Below are 27,098 nucleotides of genomic sequence, written 5' to 3'. Positions count from 1 at the left end.
CAACATTAAAGCCAAATTATACACAGCAAAGGTTTTTTTATGCAGTAGTCGAACTTGCATGTAATACCAGAAATGGGTCACACAGTTTATAATTACTGCTATTCAGTGGCACGGCAATGTAATTACAGAAAGCAGGGAAACGTCTTTGCGACTTAGTACAAGTACTCTACCATGACTCTACCCTTGCAATTTTTGGTTGTAAATACGACACGAAATGAACCGCTTGGTTTTTTTTGGGGAACTTTTCGTAGGTATTCTTGATTGTTGTGTAAGTTTCCAAATTGCTTGAAATGTTAGTGATACTGGCTTAAAAATATGGTCTCAGCTTTGAATAAATTATTTTAAATTTTCAAAGATGACATAGGTTTATCTACTTATAACAACTGCGAAGTAAACTCTGATTTACAATTTCCTTATCAATAATCTGCTGTTAATTAGATGACTTTAATTAATAAATTAAAGAAGCCACACTTTACTTTTTGAAAGTTTTTAATTCACTGAAGACGTATTTATTTAAAAGACCATTATCCAAAAAATATTTTTTTTTAATAGTTTTTGCACTTCACATCACATCACCAAGAGATTTACTCTCAAAAATGCTCTTATCGTAATCCTACATCGTACAGTACATCGTAACCCATTCCAACATGAAGTCGTAACGATATAAAATTAATGTTTTACCCTGGAGGCTCCACTACAAAGGCAGGCAATTTGTAACAGCTGCATCTATAGTAGAGCGAAATTAAAATCTGTTTACGAGCTGTGCAAAATGCCTTGTGAGTCCTGATAGAATTATAGTGGCAATCTCGTAACTAGACATGTTTTATATTCCATAATACTGCCTATGACTCTGTTGTAAATATGACATTAAGTAAGAATGGGATTTTTGTTTGCTGGTCTTTATATTGACCTATAAATATCAGCAAATATATCGTTTTGCATGACCCTAGTTTCGCCAACAAACTGTTTTAATTTGGCAATTTTAGTCTTATTGAATGGATTTTGATTAGTAAAAAAAGTAGAATAAAAAGCTTAGTGTTCGAGGCGCTTCCCGATAAGTTAGAAGGCTGCAATTTTCAGGGTAGCTTCAAATGCGATGACAATGTGGTTGAAAACTATAAACATGGCTGGACCGATTTTGATAATATTGAATCGAGAGACATTTGTAAAAAAAACCGTGGGATTTAAGATTTTTTAAATCTATTAATTTTATTTGACAACATCAAAGTTCTAAAAACAATTATTACCTACCAATATCGCCAAGATCCAGCAAGCCTATAAAAATACATCAGAATTAGGCTTGAGTTTGAAAGCCGATCCAGAAAAAAGAAGTACGGATGTTGACATAATTATAACGGAAAACGAGGAATTAATGTTTGTCAAGCAGACTGTTTGATTAATTAATAGCTCTGCCCTTTTTAAAAATAGACCTGTTTACACACTTTCCGCTACGTGTACGTGGCTGTAAAGGGTTTTAAAGTGTTTTTAATTGAATACTGTGAGGTCATAAATTAGAATCGTTTGGTGTCATTTCCTCTTTAAAATTTACCTTTTGGAAACTTTTCCTGCCCTTTTTAAAGCAATAAATAACAAAAAGAGTTTTTTTAATCCTCTTTCCTTCTTGTATTATAAGTACGCACCTACTTACAATATAGTTAACTTGTGCTTGTCTTAACAAAGCACTGAAAAATCCTGAAGTAAAAAGTTGGCAACTTTAATGTTATTTTAATTAGTTGAGATAGGAAACAGAAAGAGACGAAGCGAGAAAATTAAAAAAAATCTGGCCTTATACCCAAACGCTTCGAAATAAAGGTTATCCAAGTTGTGACCCATTGAGTGAAGAGGAATCCAAATGTTTGCCAACTCGACAGAAGAGAGATCTTCATAAGTTTTCCACATGAGGGCACACAATAACTTCTTAAAGCAAAGAAGCATTGGCGGCAAGCCAAGAAACTCCAGAAACGATTTTAATAGGTTATATTGAAAATTTATAGACGGCTCATGACATCATTTTATATTTCATCAGTTATTTTTTGTTTCATTTGTTAATCTACATTGTTTTGTATTATTAGTTATAAAGGAGTTAATTTTCAGTGATAAATGATTGGTAAGACGTTTTTTTTTGAGCAACCTACCTCAAACAAGAGTCATTAACCCATAAAACCTAAAACAACATTCATTGCACCCGAAAACCAAGACAAAGTAACCTTACATTGCCAATTCTCTTTCAACGTCAAAACCTGGACATAATGTCGATATTTGTATGCGAAAAATACACGTTGCTCGTCAATTTTGTACGGATACAATCGTAGATGATACAAGGAAAAGTAATCCTAATAACATTCAGCATCGGGACCTCAGAATTGTAAAGCAAGACTATCTGTCGCCGTACAGTGTTGGAACACATGATACCGCTGTATCGACCCGCCGAACCGACGCGCGCACTCAAACAACAGCGTCACACTGCAAAAATACATCCAAAAAATAACATTTTAACCAATTAATAAATGAAATAAAATAAAAATATTCATTTTTTCTACAATAAAATGCAATTACAGGATATTTTTTTGTCAAAAAATAAATTAATATCATTTTCCATTTTATTTTGAATTTAAATTATTTGTAGCGTATTTTTTGCTGTTTTGCATTTAAAATGGGTTCTGTGGTGGGGCTTTCATGGGATTTCGGTGTGTTATGTAGTTTTGAGGTGCCTGTGAGGCTAGCGGGGTCGGCCTGCGCCCAGTAGTAGCCGAGTCGCGGGAACGCGTCGACGTCTGACGGAAAACAGACGTCATAGAAAAAAGAAAATTAAAAAAAAATACGTTTCCAACCAAGAACATAATGATATAGTGTTAAATAGTACCAGTGTTTTTCATAATATTGTTTTCTTCAACGTGTTTCGTTCTAAATGGTAAAAGTGAGATTTAAGCTTTAGTGAGGCTGGTCAAACGTATATCTAGTCATTATTTTTAATCTGCACAATACGATTTAACTATAACAAAGATTCCTTATACATGTTAATGTAAGTAACGGCACAATACAATACAATTTACTCAAAAATATGAAACAAAAATACTCCGTTAAGTCATTACTGCATTATGTCAACGCGTACGCTATTTTGCCTGTATATTTTTACATTTTTATTCTCAATTTATGAAAGAAAATGTACAAGAAATGAAACGGAGAATTTTGAATGTAATTATTACGTAACTTTAATTGTTTATTTCATTTGCGTTGTGTTTTAATTAAAAAATAATAACAATAGTATTCGGATACAAGTGTATGGCATGTTTGTCGTACATTTTCATGTTCGAAATACTTTGAACAGAGAATTTATTGTTGTTTTAGTATTGTGTGACGTCAAAACCTTAAAGTTTGAGGTTAGGTTATGTAATAGTGCTTTTAACGGTACAAAAAAGGTCTAAGTTTTTCAGGGACCAATTTATTCTAGTATTCACGTGTAGATGTATAAGCAATCCAGTTTATGTAGATATGGCTTCGATTGGGTTATAACGGTGCGGGTTGATGTGAAAGGTTTATTGGTATAAGTACTTTGGTTTGTTCGGCTGAGGCTGACCTTATAATCTTATAAGCAATACCTATATTCGTACGTGAGAAAGACACAAAAACCTTTTTTTCACATTTTTTTTGTCACTAATGTTTACCTTTAATAAGTACAAATTTAAGCCAATAAATGACCGTATATAAAACATTTTATATAGTAGCATAGTTGTAGCATAGTTACATAAGCTTCCATGCCTCGCTATGCAAAAACTATGGCTAGCCTTGAAGACAAATATAAGGCTTATTAATTGATTTACTGTTTGTGTTTCAACTAATGAATTTACATAGTTAATGGGTACAGCCAATAAGAGTTATAGATCTTTTACCCTTTGTGTATGTTCAGAGTAAATTGTATTTCTAAGGTTAATAACCTTGGGGTCAGTCATGGTCCTTTTCAGCCCTCTATAGACTTTTGTCAAGCTATGTTGAGTTCGGCTTTCAGTTTTCCTCGATTTATCTTAATACACTTTTAAGATATATTTCGTAGAGTAACTGCTGGTTTCAACTCCACATTTCTTTAGGGTAATGAAGTCATTGGCATCAGCTTAGACTTTTACCAAGTATTTTGGGTCGGCTTCCATTCTAAATGGATGAAAAAGAAAACGGGTTTTACAACTAACGACTGTCTATTTCACCTCCTACTTACGTGAGCAACACGATACCCCTTAGTCAGAGTAGTTGTCAGACTTTCTGACTTCTAACTACCCGTAACGACTTCCAAAGATATATAATTATCAGGCAAGTACCACAACTTAACGTGCCTTCCAAAACACGGAGGAACTCGTTATGGCACAGATGTTCACCCATCCACGTATCGACAGTATCAAGTGTAGCTTAACCTGATTTTCAGCTCCTCATAGGGTAATGTATTATTCCAAAGTAAAGATATTATTCAGAATTTAACGAATGTCAAAGATTAGATATGACAGTTGTAGCCGACGGCGGAAGTCACCCATCGATTTACCAAACGCGACGGAGGCAGCTTAACTTTCATAATACCAAACATATGGGCTTCACGATGCCACAAACGATTTTATCATCTTCTGGCGGAATATCTCTTAATTACATACACCAGTCACTTATTTGTTGTCCTGTCAAACTCATTGTGAAATAGTAGACCAATGTACTCGTAGCTAGATTCAGCCAGACAGGACTTGACAGAACATTAGCCGCCGTATTCACAAATGTCAAACTAGAAGGTGTCCAAAGTGTCATGCTGTCCCTGTCATCGTAGTTAGGATTGTAGAGACACATAGTACTTTTTCACTTTTAGTTCTCAATTAGCTTGTACTTCTTTTTCTTTGTTATCGCAAAAAATCGGGCCGAATGAACCGATGCTGTTGTTTCTTTTTTAATTGTACGTGAAATATCTGTTATTTGGTGTCATAAAAGTTCATCTAATTTGACTCTTGGTTTTTATTTAAAGTAGGTTGTATTTTTTGTAGTTAAAACAATACACTTTACTTTTAAATAGACATTTTTAAAAGTCACTATGCAAAGTATACAACTTATTCAATATTATTGTGAACCTCTACCACTTGCAGTATAGCTGATAAATGTATTATTTTATTTCCGCCTTTATAAGATTTCTGTTTTTTTTTTCAATACAATCAATCTTTTCCAGACGCATCAAGTTTAAGTTGTCAATGGCATCCATTCGTTGTCATGTAGATCCTGGCTTACAAGAGTAGGCATAAATGGCAAGTTAGACAACGACTCCACCACCAAATCCAAATTTAATCAAAATAAATGTAACTAGTGAAAAGCCCTTTTATGTTTCAAAACAAACCCATAAAAGACTTTAATAACTCTATGATTCATAGATATATATTACAGGATAACTGAAGCAGACGTCTCCTAGTCTAGGCCTAGACTATCTGACGCCTAGACCAGACATTAGCCGTCTAGGCTGTCTGGTTTAGCGTTAGAACTATTTGTATTATAATGTGTTTTGTTTTGAGTCTCTAACAATTGTCGTTGAAGATAGCAAAGGGCTATTTTTTGGCGAAATTCGAATAAAAATCGACTAAGTGTGAGTTAGACACACGACTCTCAGGATCCTGTAAAATAGGACAAAGTAAAAATGAATTTGCTAACAAAATTGGTCACCTATCATTATCTACTCCTTTACTGGGTCATAAAGGCATATGACGTATTATCAAAGTAAGCAGAGCTTTCATTTTCAGAAATATCAGTGCCATACTGTTACTGATACAGTTTTACTTTAAAATGTACCAAATAATGTTTTATAAGCTAAACTAAAAATATCCGAGACCGCCGACGAAAATATTTCTATTAAGTTTTTCTCAAAATGCAACCAAAACATAAATTGCTTGGTTTAAGTACAACGTAATACGGTGAGCAAAGCTGGCTACAACCCACTCTATTGCCTACGGTCTAAGGGCTACGAGCATTGCGTATCGGCGTAGCTACGCTACGTACTACGCAGTAGTACTACGAAAAATTGTACCACGCGTTAACAAAACATGTTGCATTGATTTATTAATTATTATTCTATATGCTTTTGTTACTAAAATTTTATTACGATACTTAAGATTATTGTTTATCATATTTTGACAGGGGAAATGAAAATGCTCTTTTTGCCGTAATTATAATGATGCTATACTCCCGTCGACTTATTAGGATGTGTACTTTTTACCTTGATTGTATTTATATTTATATGGCTGATAGCTAAAGCCAATATTATTTAAAATAATAATAATTAACAGATATTATAAATCTAAACACCCAAGTTTGAAATTGTCACTCCATTCAAATAATCAAAATCGGTCTAGCTGTTTTTTTAGTTATAAATCACATTGTCATCGGGTTTGGAAAACCCTGAATATTTCGATCCTCAAAATGAGTGTATAAAAACGTGGGAAAAAACAATTTATTTTTATCCACATTACACTTTACACTAAAATATAATTTATTACTATTTTAACATTCAAACGTTAACATCAACCGAGTTTGAACCTAAGAAACTTGATTATAACCAACCAGGCTAATACTATACCCTAATTCCATATCGATTACTGAAAGTGAGGGTGAACTACCCTTGCATGTAGTTAATATCTTAATTATCCGCACTTCCCCTTAATTATGCCGAGAAGCTAATAGAAACCGTATCGGAATAGAATTAAGTTTGATTTTAACTTGCAGTATATTATTCATTTTGTTTGAAAAAGCGATAGTTGCTTAGTAATTTTGGTTGTTACTGTTTCAATTTAAAAGATGAACTTGTTTTTTTTAATTAATTGAATTTAGTTTTTATTTCCTTACTCAAAGAGTTTAAAACAGAACGCATATTACTGAGGCTCCGCTGTCCGTCTCTCTATCTTTCTTTCAATTTTTTTGCCAGGCTGTTTCTCGTGAACTGATAAAATTTTCACAGATGATTTATTTCTGTTGCCGCTATAACAACAAAAATTCAAATAAATATCGGGGTTAATCCTTGTTGAGAAATCAATTTGAGATTACTCCGGGTTTTTGCTATATTTATTTATCTTAAACCTATTTGTACGAAATCCTCAGCATCGCAAATTCCGACTCCACTTGACCGGGTTTTTATATAAATTAATAGTTTAAAAGTCACTGAAATTTCACTTGTCTAGGGGACCGATGCAGTTCTACTTACAATAGTATTTTCCTATTCTTGAAACTCACAAGCAGGATCATTGACCGCTACCTCTGAACCTGAAGCTGCAATAGTAAGAACTAGAGGTATATAATCTGGTTTCCATTACCCTCTTCTTCATGAATGCTGACTCCCATCCAGCCATACATTTCCTTCACACCACTATATCTGTTCAGTATTTAGGTCTTCTAAAACAACCTTATCGGTGCCTCACATTCGTACATCTTACAATGGATGCAGAAACATAATGAACAATGGCCGACCATGCTCCGACGTTCCAATGACATTTCTCTTACAAATGCTGTCCCCGTTTCGCTATTCTTAAGGTTTTCTACACGTTTTTTCTTATTGGTACTGGAATTACCTTCTTTGAAACTTTAGAAAGTAAAAGAATAATTTCCTTTCTTCACTTGGACATCGGAAGATTCTTTTGATGGTACTTTTTTTGTTTTATTGAAATGAAATGTGATCGTTTATTCTGTAAGTAGGATATGTCACCATTCCAAGTTGGAAACTTGTTTTTAGAGCTCTTTGAAGTGTAACTTTCCAATTTGATTACCTTGATGTAGATGTAAATGAAGATTTTAGGTTATCAACCCCTATGCCGCGCTAGGTCATGATTACGGACTCCGGTTGGGTTACAAAACTAGTCGGAAAATTCTAATAAAGGCAATTGAGAAAACCGTTTTGTTATTTCAAAAACAAAAATCAATATAAGAAGTTATATTTAAAGCATTTTGAAAACGTTATAACTATGAGTCTAGTTGTGAGGGATCAGGTTTTCAAGTCTAGTAACGTCTCAAAAAGACAATCATGACATTTTGGAACCGCGCTACTACTGAAAAATCATAAAATTTATGTATATTTCAGAAAATGTAGTTAAATATTTACTTACACAGAAACAATGTTAAGACGTATTTGCTTATCTTGAAGGGATGAACCCTCAGAATCTAAACTTATTCCAAGGCTTAACTTGTCATAGGTAAGGCAACTTGAGTTAACTTAACTATGTGAGGTATGAGTATTAATATTGTGTTATGTTTCTTACCTGTACTTATACTATTTTGTGGGTATATGGAGTGTAGAGTCAAAGGGTAGAGTCAGTTTTATTATATCTCTTAGATAATAATATTTAAGTGGTAGTTAAAGTTATTAATATGTATTTTAATAAATAAACTATAGAAGTCCTTAATTATAAGCTGAGGCGGTGGTAGAGTCGTTAAATGAAGAATTGTCATCAATAGACACATAAACGCAGACGACATGGCACGGTGGTTAAGGTTTAATTAATAAGAGGCTGATACTGGCCGTTCGTTCCCCTGCAGCTATAAGTTCACAAGCTGATCGTCTGGTTAAGCTACACTTGTCACGGTTGGTCCGTGAGTGAGTGATCATCCATATCAAGACGAGGTTCTCCGTGTTTCGGAAGGCACGTTAAATTGTAGGTCCCGACAGTTACTCTTACATCTTTGACAGTCATTACGGGTATTCAAAAAGTATAATATCAGAATTAACACTAGTCAAATTGACATTCAATACAATAATGCTTTTTGCAACTTAATATTGGGCTACTAAAATAAGTTGGTGTCTATTAAAATATCTAGTGTTGAGTGCATTCTATAAGGTTTATAAAATGAGAGTAAACAATCAGTGAGCGGGACAGATTCTTAAAACTGGCTTAAGAAAAACTTTTTAGCAATAAAACTCATGGTATTTTAATACATATTTGAATTTCTGTTTTTCAAATTGATTATTTTCATACGAGAATGTTTTGTATAAACATTTCTGACAAAAAGCATGTAAGTCGTGCGTTACCGAAATGTGTTTACCGACCTGGTAAATACATATCCGGATCCGGATATTTTCATAGCTCATACAATATTTGATTCTAAATGTTCTTGTATGTTCCTTTACTATATTGTGTGAAATTTATTAGAGTTAAATTGAATTGCAGTGATAATGCGAGAAACAGAAATGTATAAAAATAATTGGATGAATTGGATTCGTAGATTTTAAAATTATTCGTAATGAAATAAAAACAAATCAAATACGAAACGATGCGATCATTATTACAGCTGTTCATTAGTTAACAGAACTAGTAATATTAATGAATCATCTGAAAACATCTGGTTAGAGTTTTAATAAAAACTAACTTCATAACTAAAAAAAGTGTATTAGGGTACTTAATTCCTCAGTATCCGACATCTTTGTAGGCAAAGCCAAAGCAAAAACTAGTCACCATTAATGACATGGGATAACGTCAAAGCTCAAAGGCTTTCTAAAATTTTGCTCACACAGACACACATTTTGAAGGAAGTATTTACCCAGATTTATAAATAGCACTGCATTTTAAACAACTGTAGCTTGCGTAACATATTCCTACAAATTTGACATGTACACGGGTGCTGCTCATTAATTTTTGTGCTAAAACGCTTCAACGGTAATAAAGTTAAATTTATTCAATTTTGAACTCTATTGCGTTGACATAAAGTGCTCAAAATTGAATATGATGTGGGCTGCTACAATTAGGGTTTCGAGTAACTCTACACGTACAATATTAAAATTTTAAGAAAACGTTAAACGTTGTAACAATAGACGAAATTGAATATGCCAGTAGGTATATTTTATGAGCAGAGATTGTTCCACAATATACAAATATTTTTATAAATCGTAATCAAATAAAAATAATATAATTGCATTATTCATTTTATTCCAATAACATTATTATTCTAAATTTTTATTATTGGCCTAGCCTTTTCCCAACTATGTTGGGGTCGGCTACCAGTCCAACCGGTTTCAGCTAAGTACCAGTGTTTTACAAGGAGCGACTGCCTATCTGACCTCCTCAACCCAGTTACCTGGGCAACACGATACCCCTTGGTTAGACTGGCTGTCAGACTTTTTCAAGCTTCTGACCTGTAACGACTGTCAGAGATGTAGGAATAACAGCCGGGACCCACAATTTTACGTGCCTTCCGAAACACGGAGGAACTCGTTATGACAAAGATGGTCACCCATCTACGGATTAACCGCGTCAAGCATAGCTTAACCTGTGATCGAATCACTTATGCGGTTATAGCTTAGCCACGAGCTCCTCGTTTGATTATTATTCTAAATAAAAATGTTTATTCATTGAATAAAAGTTACCTGAAATGAATTTTATTTTTCGAATTAATTTTGGTGAATGCGTGAATATTGTATAAATGTCTAAATATAATATTTATACACTAATGACCCATCATGCCAACTCATTAATAAATACGTGCGATGCTCGTCACTGAAGGGACTGTAAGGTCAGTCATTAAAAATAGATAGTTCACGTTATAAATCTATTTTTGTAGAAACTGCTTGTATCTAACTATCAAAGTTATCGGGAGGTTCACTTTATAGAGAAGCGTACAGCTGGAAAATGATGAAAGTTTTTCGCGTTGAGATATATTTATTTTTAACTTTTCTATTTTAATACATGATTTAAAACAGAGCTATTACAATTATTGTGCAGTGCTCCTAGATGTAATGCGGAAGACATACTTCTAATAATAGGACAGTAAATGAAAGTCGTTTTTACATTATATAGTTTTGCGGAAAAAAAACATTACTCAGTTAAACATATTTTTGGAAAGAAGCCGAATTGCAAAACACTTTTAGGTAAAAATATAATCTGAAATGAATCACTTTAATTCCACCAAGGGCTAGCGATTGACAGAATATGGAAAACAGGGAATCGAGTATTACGACACAATTTGGGAGCGGCCGATGTCAGGGCTGAGGACAGCTAAATGATTGATGACGATCAATGTCCGCAAAACATAGTTCCACTAAGATTATAATGGAGTTTTGATAATATGATATTCAGAATATTAAAGCAGTAGTGAGTAGCCATGTTAAAGGTGCTAATGTAAAGTTGGATTATTTTCAATGCGACTTGTAAAACGATAAAAAATACTTTATTATTGGAAATTAATTAACTATTAATTAATGTGTGCTGATAGTTGATAGAGTTTCGTACCAAAAGGGTAAAAATAACCCTATTGCTGTGACTCCGCTATCCGCCCATTTGTCAACGGGATGCACCTCATAAATTGTGGTAGCCAGAGAGTTGAAATGTTGACAGATGATGTAATTCTGTTGCTGCTGTAACAGCATTGTCTATAGATTGAGGTTAAGTTATGTACGACCCGTTAGTACTCCCTTAAACTTATTTGGCATTCAACATATTTGCTCCCATGCAAATCTTGACTAGCTGATGACTATTTTGTAAGGTAAACGATGGGTAAAGCCAATTCGTTGAAAGTAAGCAATATTTAGACATCGGTTTATTAGAATTTAGGATTCTTATCAGCAGCTAAAAAGATTTCTTCATTACCACAATGTATCGACTACATAGAATATTCCTCATGCTAATTCTAGCTCAAATCAATAGTGTGCGGGATTGTTGCTCAGACAGTCTGGCGTCTAGATATAATTGTGTGGTTCCATTCGTAGCGAGCTAATTCAATTAGGACAAAGGTATTCAAAGTATTCAGATTACATTAAGATATCATATTACACACATAGGTGACATTTGTTGTGCTTTATGTCTTCGTTTCAAACCGTGAATATGGATTGTAGACTTTGATTGATGAAGTCATTTTATCTTCAATATTTTACTTAACATTACATTACATTTCATAATTCGTCTTGTATATCAAAAGCAAATAAATTTTGAGAAATAAAAAAACACCTATTTTTATATTGTCAGAAAGATAAATCATAAGGTACGTACCCTTCAATCGCAATTTTAAGGAGATGCTTACTGAAACATCTGAGATTAACAATTCATTACTACCCTCATATCAACATCACACAAACGAAAGCTATAAAATCTTAATCTTAACAAAGTATTACATAAAAACGGTATTTTTGAAACAAAATCAGGTCAGTAAGATAGCCTCCCACGTGACAGACCGCTGTCATCTAAACCGAGCCGTGACAGATGTTGTCAGACCGCACTGCATTCTAGTTATAGTCTGGTATTCGGAATGTTTTGTCCAAATATCAAATGCCAATCTCGATGTTTGGTTGCCTAAATTCTAGGGTTTTGATGATATTGTGGATGGTAGTTGCGAATAGTGAAGCTATAGGGCGTATTGTGTTTAGTAAAAACTTTAGGGCATTATAGGTTAGTAGTTAGTCAGATTCAAGTTCATTATAAGAGATTGTAGGATTTTGAGTAATGTACAAACAAAGCCTCATTAAAGTTTTTCCAGATAAACCAACAAATATGTTAATAACCATCAATCCAAAACCAACGTTTAAAGACTGATGCGATGTATAATGATATGACACAAGCAAGCTGAGACAGCGCTATGGTTGGCCGTAGCGCTCCCACACCATGACCGACGAAGAAATTGTACCCCCAACGTTCGCCGAAAAACTTCTATTTTACACTACAGCGACATTCGTTCTACTCGGAACATTCAGCCTGTTTGCGTTCCTCTTCCTCGTACCATTTGTGATAGAACCCGCCTTTACTACAATATTCATGCAATTCGATCCAGTACCAGCACTATGCGTTACAACCGGGGTGCAGCATCTCGTCGGCGCCAGCAACTGCTCTTGGGCATCCTGCAGGGAGGGCTGTACCAAGGATCTGTTTGAGTGCACGCAGATACGCGTCAACTACAAGTTGGGCATCTACCCCAATGCAACTCCAACTGACATGGATAATTTAATCAGGATCGAAAGGGCATTACGGAAAGACTACGAGTACGAGAATTACGAGGTGACAGCTGACAAATCGTATCCAGATATGGGGGAGGAAGATTTGCCCGAAGCCATACCGACTGGCCTGCAGGGGAACGACTCTGAATGGTACTTTACTGGTGCTCGGCTGTTCCCTAATGTGAAGGGCTGTGGGTACCCGCCTATCCTCAACTGCACAGTCTTCTACGCAAAGCACAAGCCTATTGGCAACAATTACACGTGCTTCTACAGCCGCGTGGATCCTGGTTTGGTGATCACCGAGCTAGACATGTGGCAGAATACCTTAAACCTGGTGTATGCTATGGCAATACCTATACCGTCGTTCATAATTTCAGTGATATATTTGACGTTTGCTTACTTTAAGATATATAATACTGAGGAAGAGTCTGAGCAGGCGCCGTTGAAGAGTGACGCTGAGGCGATGGCTACTGGTGATGATGAGAAACCCACAACTCCTGGCTCTGACACGTTCAGGGAGGATCTGGCGTGTTTCGGCCATCAGCTGAAGATGCAACTTGCTAATGAGAAGCCTAAAGAGGGCTTCGAATCCAATAGTCCGCCAATCTCCAATTCTGCTTCTTTGTCTGGGTAAGTCATGATAGAAGTATACAGTGTAAAAAGAAATATAAAATATTAGTGACTTGATTTTTTTTCTTGTCATTTCTTTTTATATTTATTGAATTATTTTTTGTGTAATTATGTTTCTATAAAAAAATAAATAAAAAGTAAAAATCAACACAAGGCGACATAAAACAATGACAAAAAAAAGATTTTAGAACTGAGATAAATGTTAGAATGACAGGTTGCGAGCAAAAACATAGATATTTAAAACCCTACAGTGTTCTCCAGTTTCTCATAAAACATTCTCTGCACCCGACAGGACCAAGTCGTCGTTCGTGAACGCCTAACGAGACTAACAACAATATAACACAGAGGTACGTCTCTGGTGGCTTGAGCTTTATTCCCTTACGCTTAAGGTACAAAATCGTATAACATTTGAGCACTTCTTAAAAATAATGCACATAATAAATGCAGAGTATAAAAGTATCACATGCTTAACGCTTAGCGCTCACGTAAAAAAAGAACATTAAAATAAGTATTTTTGAATAATACGAGCTTCAAAAATTAAATTCATTATTAAAATTTTTGTATTAATATTCGAATAACATAATGTATAAATTCATGAATAATAAATTGCACTCAAATAAATTGTATTATGCTTTTTAGCGTATTTATTTAATTAGACTTCTAAATTATTTTCTCTTTTATTTTATTTTTACTTCAAGTAACATTTATCCTGACATAAATATGGTACAGTATTTTTAAATAAACCTGTAAATTTTGTTCTCGCTTACATTGTTCTCATCCATTAAACATTCAAACATGCGTAAGTTGGTATGTGTAAGTGAAAAGTTCTTTCCATACCTAACTTATAAGGCTTTTTAATGTAAACGTGAACAACAAGATACTTGTTAGGCCTACTTCATCCTTAATAGCAAACTTTCCCATCGGGGACAAAGCAAGCGATATCGATTTTTAATCAAGCTCGTTCATCCATTCCGATATGAAAAAACTGCACTGTAACTTCGATAAGTCTGACACATGGTTAAAGGAAAACAGCTGAAAATGTGGATTTTGGTTTTGGTCATATCATTACCGAGTTTAACCCAAAAATAATACGGTCGAGAGAATAATCTACGTGATAGAGAAAAAACAAAATTTTGGGTGTGTTCTTAAAAAATTGACACTGTAAACATTTAATTACTTGAAAATTTTACGTCTCAAATAAAGATATTTAAGAATGAATTCAATACCCAAGCATGACTTACCATAGTCAGTGCCTATGGATAGAGTTTTCGTTTATAACCAATCTTTGCACCATGTCCTCAAGGCACTATTTTCCCCATGTTAAAAACGTATAAAAATTTGAATTGAATGTTTATTTTTTCTTTTTGATAAATTCAGTTAATTTCTTTTCAGATGACAGGATTCCTGAAGATGCGGCATTGGGTACAGAGTGCATCACGAGATGAGGTGAACAATATGAACAAACTCTTTATGATCAATATTGTGCTCGACATGTGATTTAAGACACGCTTGAGTATTGCTGTTGCTCTCATTCTATTCTGTAAGAGTGCAAGAGTGAGAGAGTAGGATAGACACAGTATGAAAGTACGACTTTGAAAAGGTCAAAACGGGCGAAAGATTTTTTTTATAACGCGTTGTGAAATAAAAAATGATACTGAATATTTGAGCGGCAATGTCTTCTGTTTTATGTTATTTACTTTGAAAGTAAATCTGGAAAAACGAGGGATAGAAAGTAAATTAATAGGCAAAAAGAACAAAAAAATATTCCTATTTAACAAATGACAATAATTGTTTTATTTAATGAAACTGAAACCCAGGATTGATGAGCATATTTTTTGTATAATTTATATATTTATTTAAAAATGTATTCACATTAAATACAATTATTGCTCAATACAGAAAGCTTAAGAAAACAGAAGATATTCACGCTTCAAACGATTTATATTAGAAATAAAAGAATTTTATCTCCTATAGTAATTAAATAAGGTTTTAATGCTCGTACGCTAATGTGTCAAAATGCACGCGTGCTGTTAAAATATATTGAAAATATAAAAAAAAATGTACGATAAAAAGGTATTATGAAAGCAAGCTGTTCAAAAATAGTAAAAATAATTTTATCAAATGTTGATTTTGAGATACATAAGCTACGATAAAAGCAGTCGAGAAATAGAATGTATTTAGATGAAAGAAGAATATTGAAGAATAAAATATGTTAAAACATCGACTAAAAATAAAATATTAGTATAACACATCGGTACAATTCATAATATCATTTTAGATAGTAAGCCATATTAGTTCGAGAACGCATGTATTTGAAATAGTTGAGTTTTTAGCTGATGAAATTGACACAGAGTTTGACTGGAGATTTGAAATAAAAAAAAGAAATATATAGAAAGATATGTAGTCGAAACGTGTTCGTTTAGGTACGGTACATGTGTACGTACATTGAGATTATTGGATTCCTTGCCACGCGCTACGCGATATTGATTCTCCGTCCCGTGCCTCGACTATTCAAAAATTCATTAACACTGTCCATACCAATCCGTACCGACGTTATACCATTATACTCACCCAAACAGAATACATTAATTAATTGTATTAACTTCTTGAAATGCACTCAAACGCTTGATTTAATACATATATTCCGTGTTAGCCCGAGAGCGCCCAAAAGTCGAAAAATCAATTTCGAAAACAATTTTTGAATGTTCCATGGTTGTAAGTGGTTTTTTTCGTAATTATATGAATAACAAAGGCTTGTGAATAATGCGTAAATTCTAGAGTAATTACTCATTTAATACGCCAGAAAATTTCAATATTATGCTGTACGATTTATTTAATATGAATATTTTTGTTAAAATCACTATATTTTTGGAGTATAAATGCATTGTTTGAATGTTAAGTGTATCCAGGCTTATTGCCTTATTTACTTTGTTTAGATAAACAGTCCTATTATTTTTTAAGGCTCTTTCTATATACGGCAACGTAAGTCTCCAACGCACGACCATTTCAATTTCCAAGCGACCGTTATATACTCGTAAACTTACATTAGATTCAAATATACTCAGAAGTTGACTATACCGATAGCCAAGTGGTAAAATACAAGATGCGAAATCCACAATACGCGGTTTCCCCGCGAAAGACAAGTATTCGTACGATCCACGAATCTTTTTTCTGAGTCTGAGTGTCTATGCATATGACTTGAATGTCTGTCAAACCCCCGCGACACAAATATCAAAGAAAAAAATAATACTTAGCGATTAAAGTTGTCGGTTATAAGTGACTTACTTTGACACGTTTAAACAAGAGCCTTAACAAGAGTCCCATACACACATTCTAAATGATTAAGAGTAATTATGTTTCTTAATTATTAAATAAAAAATCACTTAGACTGGGATGAAAATGTTAGATATCGCTAAAATCTACGCACATTATCTAGTATATTAAATTCGATAAATATCATTAAGATATCATAATGATCCGATAGAAAAGCCTTTATTGTTTTTTGTGTTGTAGGTATGGTGATAATACCCCAAGATAATGTAAATGTTTTAATATTGGAATACCGTATTTGTATTAATTTAAGATAATTAGTAATAAAACACTTTATTTTTATTTAGTCAATTAAAAATTACAATTATTTAAAGAGTTTGTGAAATTATTGTTCGTCGTTATTAAATATATTATTCTTTAAGATGTTATTATGTTTCTCATATATTTTGAAACACGAAATCACGTTGAAATAAAATTAGTAGGTATAAGTCAGTGCAAAGCAATTGGTAAAATATCATATTATAATAAACTGAAGTCAAATTAAGTTTTAGCTGTATATTTTACGTTTCCCTCGTGAGCGTCTGAATTTCGGTTGTGTATAGTTTCCTAGTGATTTTAGTATTAATAACTCGTATTTTTAATAATTCCAATGATATTGTTGTATTGCGATTGTATGTAAAATGCTTTAATGTGATTGTAAAGTTAATTAAGGCACCTTCGGATAGGTATTCACGTCGTTGCCCTTTCTTCCAACTAATTATTGTAAAGATGAGGTTATATTTCTAATATTTTAATCGTTATTCTTGCATTAAGAAATAATATATTTAAATAATACATATTTATGACTGAATGTTGTATAAAATTCAATTTATAGAGATTTAATTATACCGTTGTATAAATGGGTTTATAATTATTAAAGCTTAAAAAATCGTTTATAATGAATAAAATAAAAAAAATATTATTCAAATAAATTTATGTATTTTGAGGTAGAAATATGACCTCGAGTCTTTATTCTATTTCTCATAACACTTTTTTAACACCCTTACAATAATAATTATTACTTTTGAAAAACATTATTTCGTGTTTTTACACCTGTCTTTAATATAATCAAACACGTGCATTATTAAAGAGAAAAAATGTGTGTCGTTTGATTCTATTACGTATTTTGTTAATGTATTTAATGGGAGCGATCGCTATTTCAATGCTTTTTGGCTTGAAACAAATCACTTAAATGTATATAAGAATGATATATTAATAAATAAACATTATCATCGATCTATCGGCACAGTAACGTCAGCAGAATAGATTAAAGTCCACATAGAGATATTTTGTAAAAAAACTCGATAATTGGTTTCAAAAGGTTTTGATGTTTGTGAAAGGTTTAGATGATAAGAGCTATTACATAGTACGCAATTAAGACAGTTACACATATAGTAATTAAATCTTATTTCATAAAACTTTCGGAAAATGTTGTCACCAGTTAGCAAGAAACAGATTAAATTGAAAAACATTATACACAACATTGAATATTGTTGACATTTAAAATTAATGGAATGCAGAAAAAAAATGTAGATAATAATTATTCAATTAAATAATTTCGGACGCGATTTTTGTTGAATAATTTTGTTCTATTTTTTTTTAACTTTCAATACGATTAACATTCAAAATGTATGTTTAAAACTTTATTATTATTATAATCATGAAAACATTAACTGTTTGACCTAACTTGTATAACTTAGATTGTTATGTAAAACTAACAAAATAATTTACACACTGCAATATTTCCTAAGGGTTACCTAATTGTACTTGGCCGTTTTCCAGACATTGTTGGATTATATCCAATGGCAGTAGTTCTTTCGAAGTTTAATAGGTCACACAATAAATTTTAAAGTAAATGCAAATATCTCTGGCAATAACAATATTTTGTCAAAACTTTTAATTTTGCCAACTTCAATAATGGTGTTTTACAAACTTTGATCAATTGACAGCTAAAGTAAGATGGCTGATTTGTATTCTAAATTTGAACATTGTAAATTGCACCGTCCGTGATTTTAGTACTGTTTACATCCTGGTACGGTACGTTATTAATTAAATATGTTGTTACGTATTTAGAAAAAAAAACTTTTTAGACTCTCTTTTCTATTCCTCTTTAGATAAAGGCTCCATGCACAATTTTTACTTAATTTTGAGACGTTGTAAAACGACCTTGTTGTGAACCTTACAAAAAAAGCAAAAAACATTTGAGCTTAATGAGAATTTTGACCAGCACCAGAGCCTAACTTAAAGCAATCTGTGCTTAAAGTAGGTAGCATAACTTTAAGTAGACTCATGAAAAATACACATACTACATGAATAAGAGCAAAATCCACAACTGGATTGATCTTTTTAAAATATGGTTATTTGATTTGAGTAAAATTGTGTGGGAGATCAGAAAATTTCAGGAAAGTACTTTTTTCTATGAACATATGCAATATCGCAACGTTTCCTTAACCTTGGATACTAGAGGTTAATAACGCCTCAAAGTTAAGTTTTATTTAAGTATGCGGAATAAAAATTAATACTTACATCATTATATATGTGTAACTGCCTTAAATATTTCAAGTGTGGCGCAAAACGCTAATTATTGTAAAAAAAACAAAAGCGAAATGTTTGAATTATTAATATTCATCGTAAATGCGTTTTCATTCATTTGAAACTGTTGCCTTATAACCGTTTTGTACATAAAAATAAATAAAAAATCGTTAGTAGGAAATAAAGTACACTCATTGGCTTCAATTGTTTGTTTTATTTATTTAAGGAACCCTTAAAATACCTTGACCTTTTGTTCTTCAACAACATTAAAAATTAGGTAGTTTGAAATCGATTTCCTATTTTTTTATTCTTGGCTAGTTTAAATAGTTGATGTTAAATTGAGGGTTTTCGTAGAAAGCCTACTAATTAACGAGTTGGTAAGTTTTTGGGAAATTTTATTGGGAAAATGATACTTCAGATAGTAGGTACTCACTTAAGTGTGTAAAGAAATCGATTTTTATGTATCACGTGATTAAAAACTTCTACTGATTTTTTTGCCATCTATTCCTAGTCTAAATGAGTTTTAGGATAAATATTTAATTAATTTAAATAATTATAAAACTTTTGGTAAAATACGAACTTCAAAGTTTAATCAAAATTAAATAAAGTCCAGAAACTTTGTGAAATATTTATTCCATAACAGCATCGTTTTCTGAAAAACATTTCCTGGTTCTTCTGAATTACGGGTCTTTAGTCACCAATCCTGCAGGTCCCATGCCTATGACTGGCGCTAAACCAGCAACAGCAACCGCTTTCAAAGGCCTGAGAAAAAAATACGTTAAAGCGCCATCTATGTTATTGCTTATGAACCACTAGCAAGCGAAGTTGCGTGAGATAGCCACCAGGATTAGCAAAAGTTCTTCATAGTTTCGATAGATGTCGCTAGTGTCGGACACTAGCGTTCTAGTTCCTGTACTATTGTGTAGATGACTCCTAATCGAGTACTTACTTGAAACCAAGTTCTTCGGCCGGCACTCCTAATTTTGCGAGTTTAGCTTCGTAAGTTGCCAAAAGATCATCATGAGCTTTGCGAAGTCGAGCTGCCTCGTAACGTAAATCGTCTATCTGTGTGTCTTTTAGTTTAAGAAGATCCTGAAACAAATAATTTTGTTACTGACGTGATATTCTACGATACAAAATAAAACAATATTTCTAAATATAAAATTACTTATGTAGAATTTAGTAGTCATTCATTCAGAGGTTGACTTAACTGAATCAACCGTCCTTGCCAGCCATATCTCATAAAAGCATTAAATAAATAGAATATTATAGTAAACTCTTAATTCAAGTAACTATGACATTACACATTACATTATGACTCATAATGTAAGGAAAATTTAGGACCACATTAGTTTCAAAAATATATTACATTATTTTTGGACAACCAACAATTTAAAATAAACGCCCGTTGCTTATCTATTGCATTAGATGACTAGACTTTACTTATAGCACATTTATAACATTTAGCTTAGTTATATATAATAATTATATATTCTTACGTGAATTTCCCTCGGTCCAGCATCTCTTCCTTCCATATTCTTCAGCTTAGCTTCCAGTAGTGCAGTCTTGAGTGACGCCTTCTGCTGTACCTCAAGGACAGCCCTTGAAAACCTGGTCTTCAACTCATCCCTCTCTGTCTGAACGCGATCAAAACGGACTTGCAGCACTTCGTACTCCCACTTTAAAACTTCGAATTGTTTTTCCAGGGAATTTAGTTGTTTCGTTTTTGCCTGAAATCGAAAAAAACAAAAGTGCATGACTTGTTATTTCATATCATGGGCTGATGACATTATAAAATTCAGAAGGTTAATACAATCATTGCAATTGGTTATTCTGATTCATGACAAATATCTCTTAAAACGAAATAAAATTATAACTTACAGCTAAAGCAGCCTTATCTCGGTCGTAATTAGACATTTGTCGGTGGAGTTCCTTATTATCAATGATCGCAGCTTCCAATGGCTCTCTGAGACTTTTAGCCTCAGCAACAGCGTCTCTAGATATCTTATCAGCTCTTTCTCTTACTTTCTGCATCTCTTCCATTTGTTGTTTTAGACTGCTAATAAGTCCTGAAATAAACAATGGTTAATATATTTACAGGTTACGTGCACCCAGTCTTATTTCTGGATGACAAAGATGTTTCTTTTTTCCTCAAACTTACCTAAATTATTCAAAGTGATATCGTTGTAATAATTTTTCAAATCGGAAAACGCTCTCTCATGGTGAGCTATCAATTCGTCGAGCTGTTTGTTTTTCCTCTCCTCCACTTCTGCTATTTCTGTTCTATGCTTTACAGTCAGCTCTGTCTTAGTTTCTTGTAACTTCTTGTCAGCCTTGTCCTCAATCTGTTGGGCTCTTTCTTCAAATTCATCCCTAGCTTTAGATACTTCCTCTGCATGAATTAGTTTTGCTCTTCTTAACTCATCCTGGGCTGCTAACATTCTTTCCCTTATCTCTTGCCTCAATATTCTTTTGTCATTCAGTAGTTCAAGTTCTTGTTCTGCATGTTCTTCTTTAGCTGCTTTTAAAGCGACTAAGTTTTCAGCTCGCAATGCAGCTGCTGCAGCCTGTTGTTCATACTTCAAGTGCTTAATTTTTTGTTTTTCTGTTTCCAAAAGCGCTTCATTTTCCTCTTGCGCTTCTTCTGTTGCTCGCTCTCTGTTTCTTAGTTCAGCTTTTGCTTCTTCTAACTGTTGTCTTGTGATCTCCCAGAATGTTCTAATTTTATCTCGCTCGAGTTGGAAGTAGTTACGTTCTTCTCTTTCTTTGTCCAATTCTTCTTTAACTTTGAGAGTAAATTGTTCGAGCTTCTCCCGAGACATTTCAGATGTGTCGACGCCATCGATGACGATTGCTAGAGTTAAAAACAACTTCAATGACACGAAAATTATTCCAGAAAAAAAGCATCGTAAACAAAAGTAATTAAACGATATCTGGAGTTTTTCTTCCTATCTATTTAGTTACTAACTCAGTACCTTGGATGAATGTTAAATGAGATCTCTGGTACTAAGTATGATTGGATTGAATATATATAGCTATAGAGCATTATAACACCCGAACAATAAAAAAACAATACTCTACTCACCTGGTGCCTTTTTGGCTGCACCTTTTCCCGCTTTAGGTGGCTAAAATAATAACCAAGTGAATTAGAAAACACTACACTAAAGATTAAAATACTAAACGCAACAAGACTTACCATTATTTATTTTTAAGGTTTATAAACAGAAATAAAAATGTGCGAACTGATTTGTTCGATTGACAATGTTGTCAAGATAAACAATTTGGTCACCATAGCAACTACTAATGAGGATTAACAAGTTCGTTCGTTCGTTCGTGGAAGTTTTTATCTGCAGAGGCTTTACTGTTTATCTTAAGATTATCTTTTATTGATTGTAACCTTGAAATGAAACTACTTTTACGGATTTTATCGCGGTTTAATTTTAGATTTTAGTTCCCGACGTTTCGAAACCTTTGCAGGTATCATGGTCACGGGCAGACTGAGATGGCGTTCGTCTTGACAGAAGATGTTGCTCGTTCTACCTTCATATTTTAATTAATTATTTGTGGTCCGACCTACGCAGTATGAGCTCACTGTGTCTTGATGTCTTGCAGCGCTGCTCTTGGGTTTGGCCTTGAGTTTATTTATTATTGGATCCCAAGTAGGTGATATCTTCCAGCCATCTTCTCTCTTGAAATTAGGGTGTTTTTTAATCTCAATAGCCTCGCGAAACATCCTAGGTAGGAATTTGGATTCTTTAGCGAGGATCTGTGGTTGGTCAAATCTAATATAATGGCTGGAACCTTCAGCATGTTCGGCGACTGCAGACTTTGTTGAGCGGCGGTGTTTGACGTCAGCTATGTGTTCTTTAACGCGGGTCCCTATGCTTCTTTTGGTTTGACCGATGTAAGTAACTGTATGGGTTGCCAAAGATACACAAACCAAACGCCCCGCTACGTCCTATTGTAAGCCAAATCGACACACCAACCTACAGATTGGCTCAGCACGTCGCGAAAACACTCTCACCACTCAGAGGCAACACTACAGCGTTTGTGATGGATTCATACCACTTTGTCAATGAGATTAAACATCTACATCTTCATGACAATGAAGTAATGGTTATTTTCGACGTACAGTCCTTGTTTACATGCCTACCAGTCAAGGATTGTATTGAAATTGTTTCCAAGAAGCTAGCAGAGAACAACCTACCTCTAGAATATGCAGAACTTCTCGAGCACTGCCTCACATCTGGCTACCTACTGTGGAACAATAAATTCTATGTACAAGTAGATGGTGTAGCGATGGGCTCGCCTGTATCCCCTGTAGTCGCCGATATATTCATGGAAGACTTCGAGGAGACAGCCTTAAAAACAGCTCCTTTCACTCCCAGGTTTTACAAACGGTACGTAGATGATACTTTCACAGTTTTACCATCTAGTCAAGTAAATGCATTTTTAAAACATCTCAACTCCATCAATAACAAAATTCAATTCACTATGGAGTTGGAGGATAATAAATCTCTTGCCTTCTTGGACATATTAGTTAAAAGAAATCCTGATCAGACCATAAGTCACACCGTGTATCGAAAGAAGACCCATACAGATAGATACTTAAACGGTGTAATCTCACCACCACCCTAAACAGTTAGCTACCGTGGGAAAATCTTTGTTTCAGAGAGCACACGGACTCTGTGATGACAGACACCTTGCCGCTGAGCTTCAACACGTCAAGCAAGTACTGCGAGACAACAAGCTCCAAGTTCCACGGCCCCGTCACAGAGACCGAGTGAAGCCAGCCACTGTTGATCGTTTGCCTGCTGTACTACCATACGTCAGAGGAGTCACTGACAAGATTGGTTACATCCTGAAGCGAGCTTCAATTAAAACATACTTCAAGCCGCCCAAGAAGATTAGCCAGTCCTTACCATCCGTCAAGTGTCACATACCTCTACAAGATGCAGGAGTATACAAACTAGATTGTGTCTGCGGCCTCTCTTACATCGGTCAAACCAAAAGAAGCATAGGGACCCGCGTTAAAGAACACATAGCTGACGTCAAACACCGCCGCTCAACAAAGTCTGCAGTCGCCGAACATGCTGAAGGTTCCAGCCATTATATTAGATTTGACCAACCACAGATCCTCGATAAAGAATCCAAATTCCTACCTAGGATGTTTCGCGAGGCTATTGAGATTAAAAAACACCCTAATTTCAATAGAGAAGATGGCTGGAAGATATCACCTACTTGGGATCCAATAATAAATAAACTCAAGGCCAAACCCAAGAGCAGCGCTGCAAGACATCAAGACACAGTGAGCTCATACTGCGTAGGTCGGACCACAAATAATTAATTAAAATATGAAGGTAGAACGAGCAACATCTTCCGTCAAGACGAACGCCATCTCAGTCTGCCCGTGACCATGATACCTGCAAAGGTTTCGAAACGTCGGGAACTAAAATCTAAAATTAAACCGCGATAAAATCCGTAAAAGTAGTTTCATTTCAATGTCTAACATTCGCGTAAACCTAAGAAACCACTATGATTGTAACCTGTTAACATATTGGTAAAATGAGAATGATTAAAATATACTTAATATAGCTGTGAAGGTAATAACAGTATAAGAGAGGTGGCCAAGGTAAGGTAGGACTAGTTAAGAATAATTTATTTGTAAAAAAAGTTAATTATTCTGAAATAAATGCTAACATTAATTGTTTGTAATATACATTACTTAACTATAAAATAAATCAGTGCGTTTTTGAATGGGAAAAATGGCATAAAACCTATGAGTGACAAAAGAGGATAAAACTCAATTTAAAAATAATAATATCTGACAATCAAAGGGACCCGAATAAAAACGACACACCAACTAGTTCACCTGTCATGAAAAAGACAAAATCCTCCTGTCATTCAAGTCAACCAACGGAAAATTGGAGAAATTCAATGTGCAACAAATAATGTGAATCGTTTAGTCAAATCAACATAGGCCTTCCCAATCATGCTGGTCGAAGCTTTCAGTGCGATGCTCTACGGAGCCGTGTTCCTCAGCCTGATCGTCATCGACTACATTCTAGGCCATGGGTTCGTGGATATGTTCCAGAAGATCTTCTGTAAAGTGGCCTGTTTCGTGAAGAAGGCGGTAAGGGAAGAAGCTAAGCATGCGCATATGAACGCTGAGAATCCGATCAGTCTGCCAGTGTTATTCATGGAGATTTTGGTGTTGAGTTTGACTATCGCGGTAAGCATCTTTTTTGTATTGCTTTTTTCTTTAATGCCCATTAGGACGTTAAATACTGATTTGCCACTCATCAGAACATTTGGCTAAAGGGTATCATCGTTGTTAACCAACCAATTTTGAAGAGGAAAACGCTCATTATTTAAATAAACAATCTCGCCTTCAAGTGCCTTAAGTATTTTTCTAACATTATTTTCATGATACAGGTTGTGTAATACAGACACAAAGCCAGTTTATGTATTTATGCGTTAGTTATTATGCGACCTCTAATTAAATGATCTTCTTCTACAGTTCCTAAACAAATACAAGCAGTTCCGTAGCAAAGATCGAATCGACGACCTCCTTCACGAGAGCAAAGAGGCGTTGAGGCAGACCAACGAGTTTTTAGAAAAATGGCGACTAAGACGTGTTAGTATTCATTAACAGCCAATCTCTTATTTCACACACGAAACCAAGGCACCTGAATCTATCTGCTCTTCAAAATAATGCGTCAATAAATTGGATTCCTTCGCTCGTAGTATTTTTAAATACATTAGTTTCGTATTGAATCTTTGAAAATAATTGACAGATGGATTTTAACTTTTAGATAAATTGGCAGGTGCCCACTGAATACTCATATTTGGATGACGAGCCGCAGGAAATCAAACCACTTAAACTGGAAGTGCCTATCCTACATATGGCTATCATTGATGTAAGTCGGGACCCTTACACTTTTGTCGTTTCGGGCTCCTAGTTCAATGCTGCAAGCATTGGAGACCCTGCCAATACAAAATGAGCGACTTACACTGTCGCTATTGAAACTTCTTACTAAAAATCTTTAGCTTTCACGTCGTTCTTTATTTGAAAATGGGAATTTCAGGTGCCTTGGATTCGAAATAAAATTTAGATTGAATAGATCATTTTCAACTTAATCGATTACTCAAAAAATTTTTAATAAGTCCTAAAAATCTAAAATTCCAGACCTTAGGAACAACAAGAAGTCAGCCAGAAAGAGGAGACGCGGGCGACACGGTTAACATCACAGATTCAACACTACTATCTGTGACGTCACTCCTCGATGACGATCTAGAATCTTTGCCCGAACCGATCAGCGAAGAGAAGATTCCTGATGAGACGAAAAACATCGAGTTTAGAAATCGATGCTTATGGGCTGTTATGGAAGAGGATGCGAATAATCTTGATGACTAGGAAGAAATGTTAGGTATCGTATGAAAAGAAATATGTTGTTCTTCGGATTTAGAAAATGCTAGTAATAAATTAGTGTGCTGTTAAGTAACATCCATCAAAACCATTGTTTTATTTATTTCGAATTTATTGCATACATTAAGAATTTCATTGTCAGCAGAATCTTCAAACGAAATTGAAGTACACAATTACATGCCAAGTATGTAGTGTCTCCCCAGCTCATTTGCCGCTTAATCCTTACAAAGGTCTTTCTTCATATCGCACACTTATAGTGTCAAATGCTCATAATACTGTTCAAAGAGCCTA

The 27,098-nt window shown here is 34.2% G+C and overlaps 3 protein-coding genes across 8 annotated transcripts; 2 read left to right on the top strand and 1 right to left on the bottom strand.

Annotated features, from left to right (window-relative positions):
• Positions 1-2,672: 2,672 nt before the first annotated feature.
• Positions 2,673-15,338, top strand: LOC113499510 (protein tipE). 4 transcript variants are annotated; one of them, XM_026880013.1, is made up of 4 exons: positions 2,673-2,911; positions 12,454-13,537; positions 13,830-13,884; positions 14,930-15,338. In XM_026880013.1, exons 2-3 carry the CDS (start codon positions 12,579-12,581, stop codon positions 13,855-13,857), a joined length of 987 nt encoding a protein of 328 aa, XP_026735814.1. In that variant the 5' UTR covers positions 2,673-2,911; positions 12,454-12,578; the 3' UTR covers positions 13,858-13,884; positions 14,930-15,338. The 4 variants fall into 4 exon arrangements, with proteins under 4 accessions (XP_026735814.1, XP_026735811.1, XP_026735812.1 ...); XM_026880010.1 differs by having other exon boundaries at positions 12,445-13,537; XM_026880011.1 differs by having other exon boundaries at positions 2,673-3,022.
• Positions 15,339-19,994: 4,656 nt separating this feature from the next.
• Positions 19,995-22,795, bottom strand: LOC113499658 (dynein regulatory complex subunit 4). Its single transcript, XM_026880198.1, has 7 exons — positions 22,575-22,795; positions 22,464-22,503; positions 21,540-22,232; positions 21,260-21,447; positions 20,878-21,108; positions 20,328-20,470; positions 19,995-20,140 (listed from the first exon to the last, which is right to left on the bottom strand). Exons 1-7 carry the CDS (start codon positions 22,575-22,577, stop codon positions 20,059-20,061), a joined length of 1,380 nt encoding a protein of 459 aa, XP_026735999.1. The 5' UTR covers positions 22,578-22,795; the 3' UTR covers positions 19,995-20,058.
• A 2,442-nt stretch (positions 22,796-25,237) lies between these two features.
• LOC113499523 lies at positions 25,238-26,895 on the top strand. 3 transcript variants are annotated; one of them, XM_026880035.1, is made up of 4 exons: positions 25,238-25,610; positions 25,899-26,015; positions 26,206-26,298; positions 26,568-26,895. In XM_026880035.1, the coding sequence occupies exons 1-4, from the start codon at positions 25,371-25,373 to the stop codon at positions 26,793-26,795; spliced, it is 678 nt and encodes a 225-aa protein (XP_026735836.1). In that variant the 5' UTR covers positions 25,238-25,370; the 3' UTR covers positions 26,796-26,895. The 3 variants fall into 3 exon arrangements, with proteins under 3 accessions (XP_026735836.1, XP_026735835.1, XP_026735837.1); XM_026880034.1 differs by having other exon boundaries at positions 26,194-26,298; XM_026880036.1 differs by lacking the exon at positions 26,206-26,298.
• Positions 26,896-27,098: the final 203 nt, after the last annotated feature.

The sequence above is a fragment of the Trichoplusia ni genome, chromosome 12 (genome assembly GCF_003590095.1).
Source record: "Trichoplusia ni isolate ovarian cell line Hi5 chromosome 12, tn1, whole genome shotgun sequence".
NCBI lineage: Eukaryota > Metazoa > Arthropoda > Insecta > Lepidoptera > Noctuidae > Trichoplusia > Trichoplusia ni.
The sequence above is the reverse complement of the archived record's forward strand: the minus strand, read 5'-3'. Positions and strand labels throughout refer to the sequence as shown.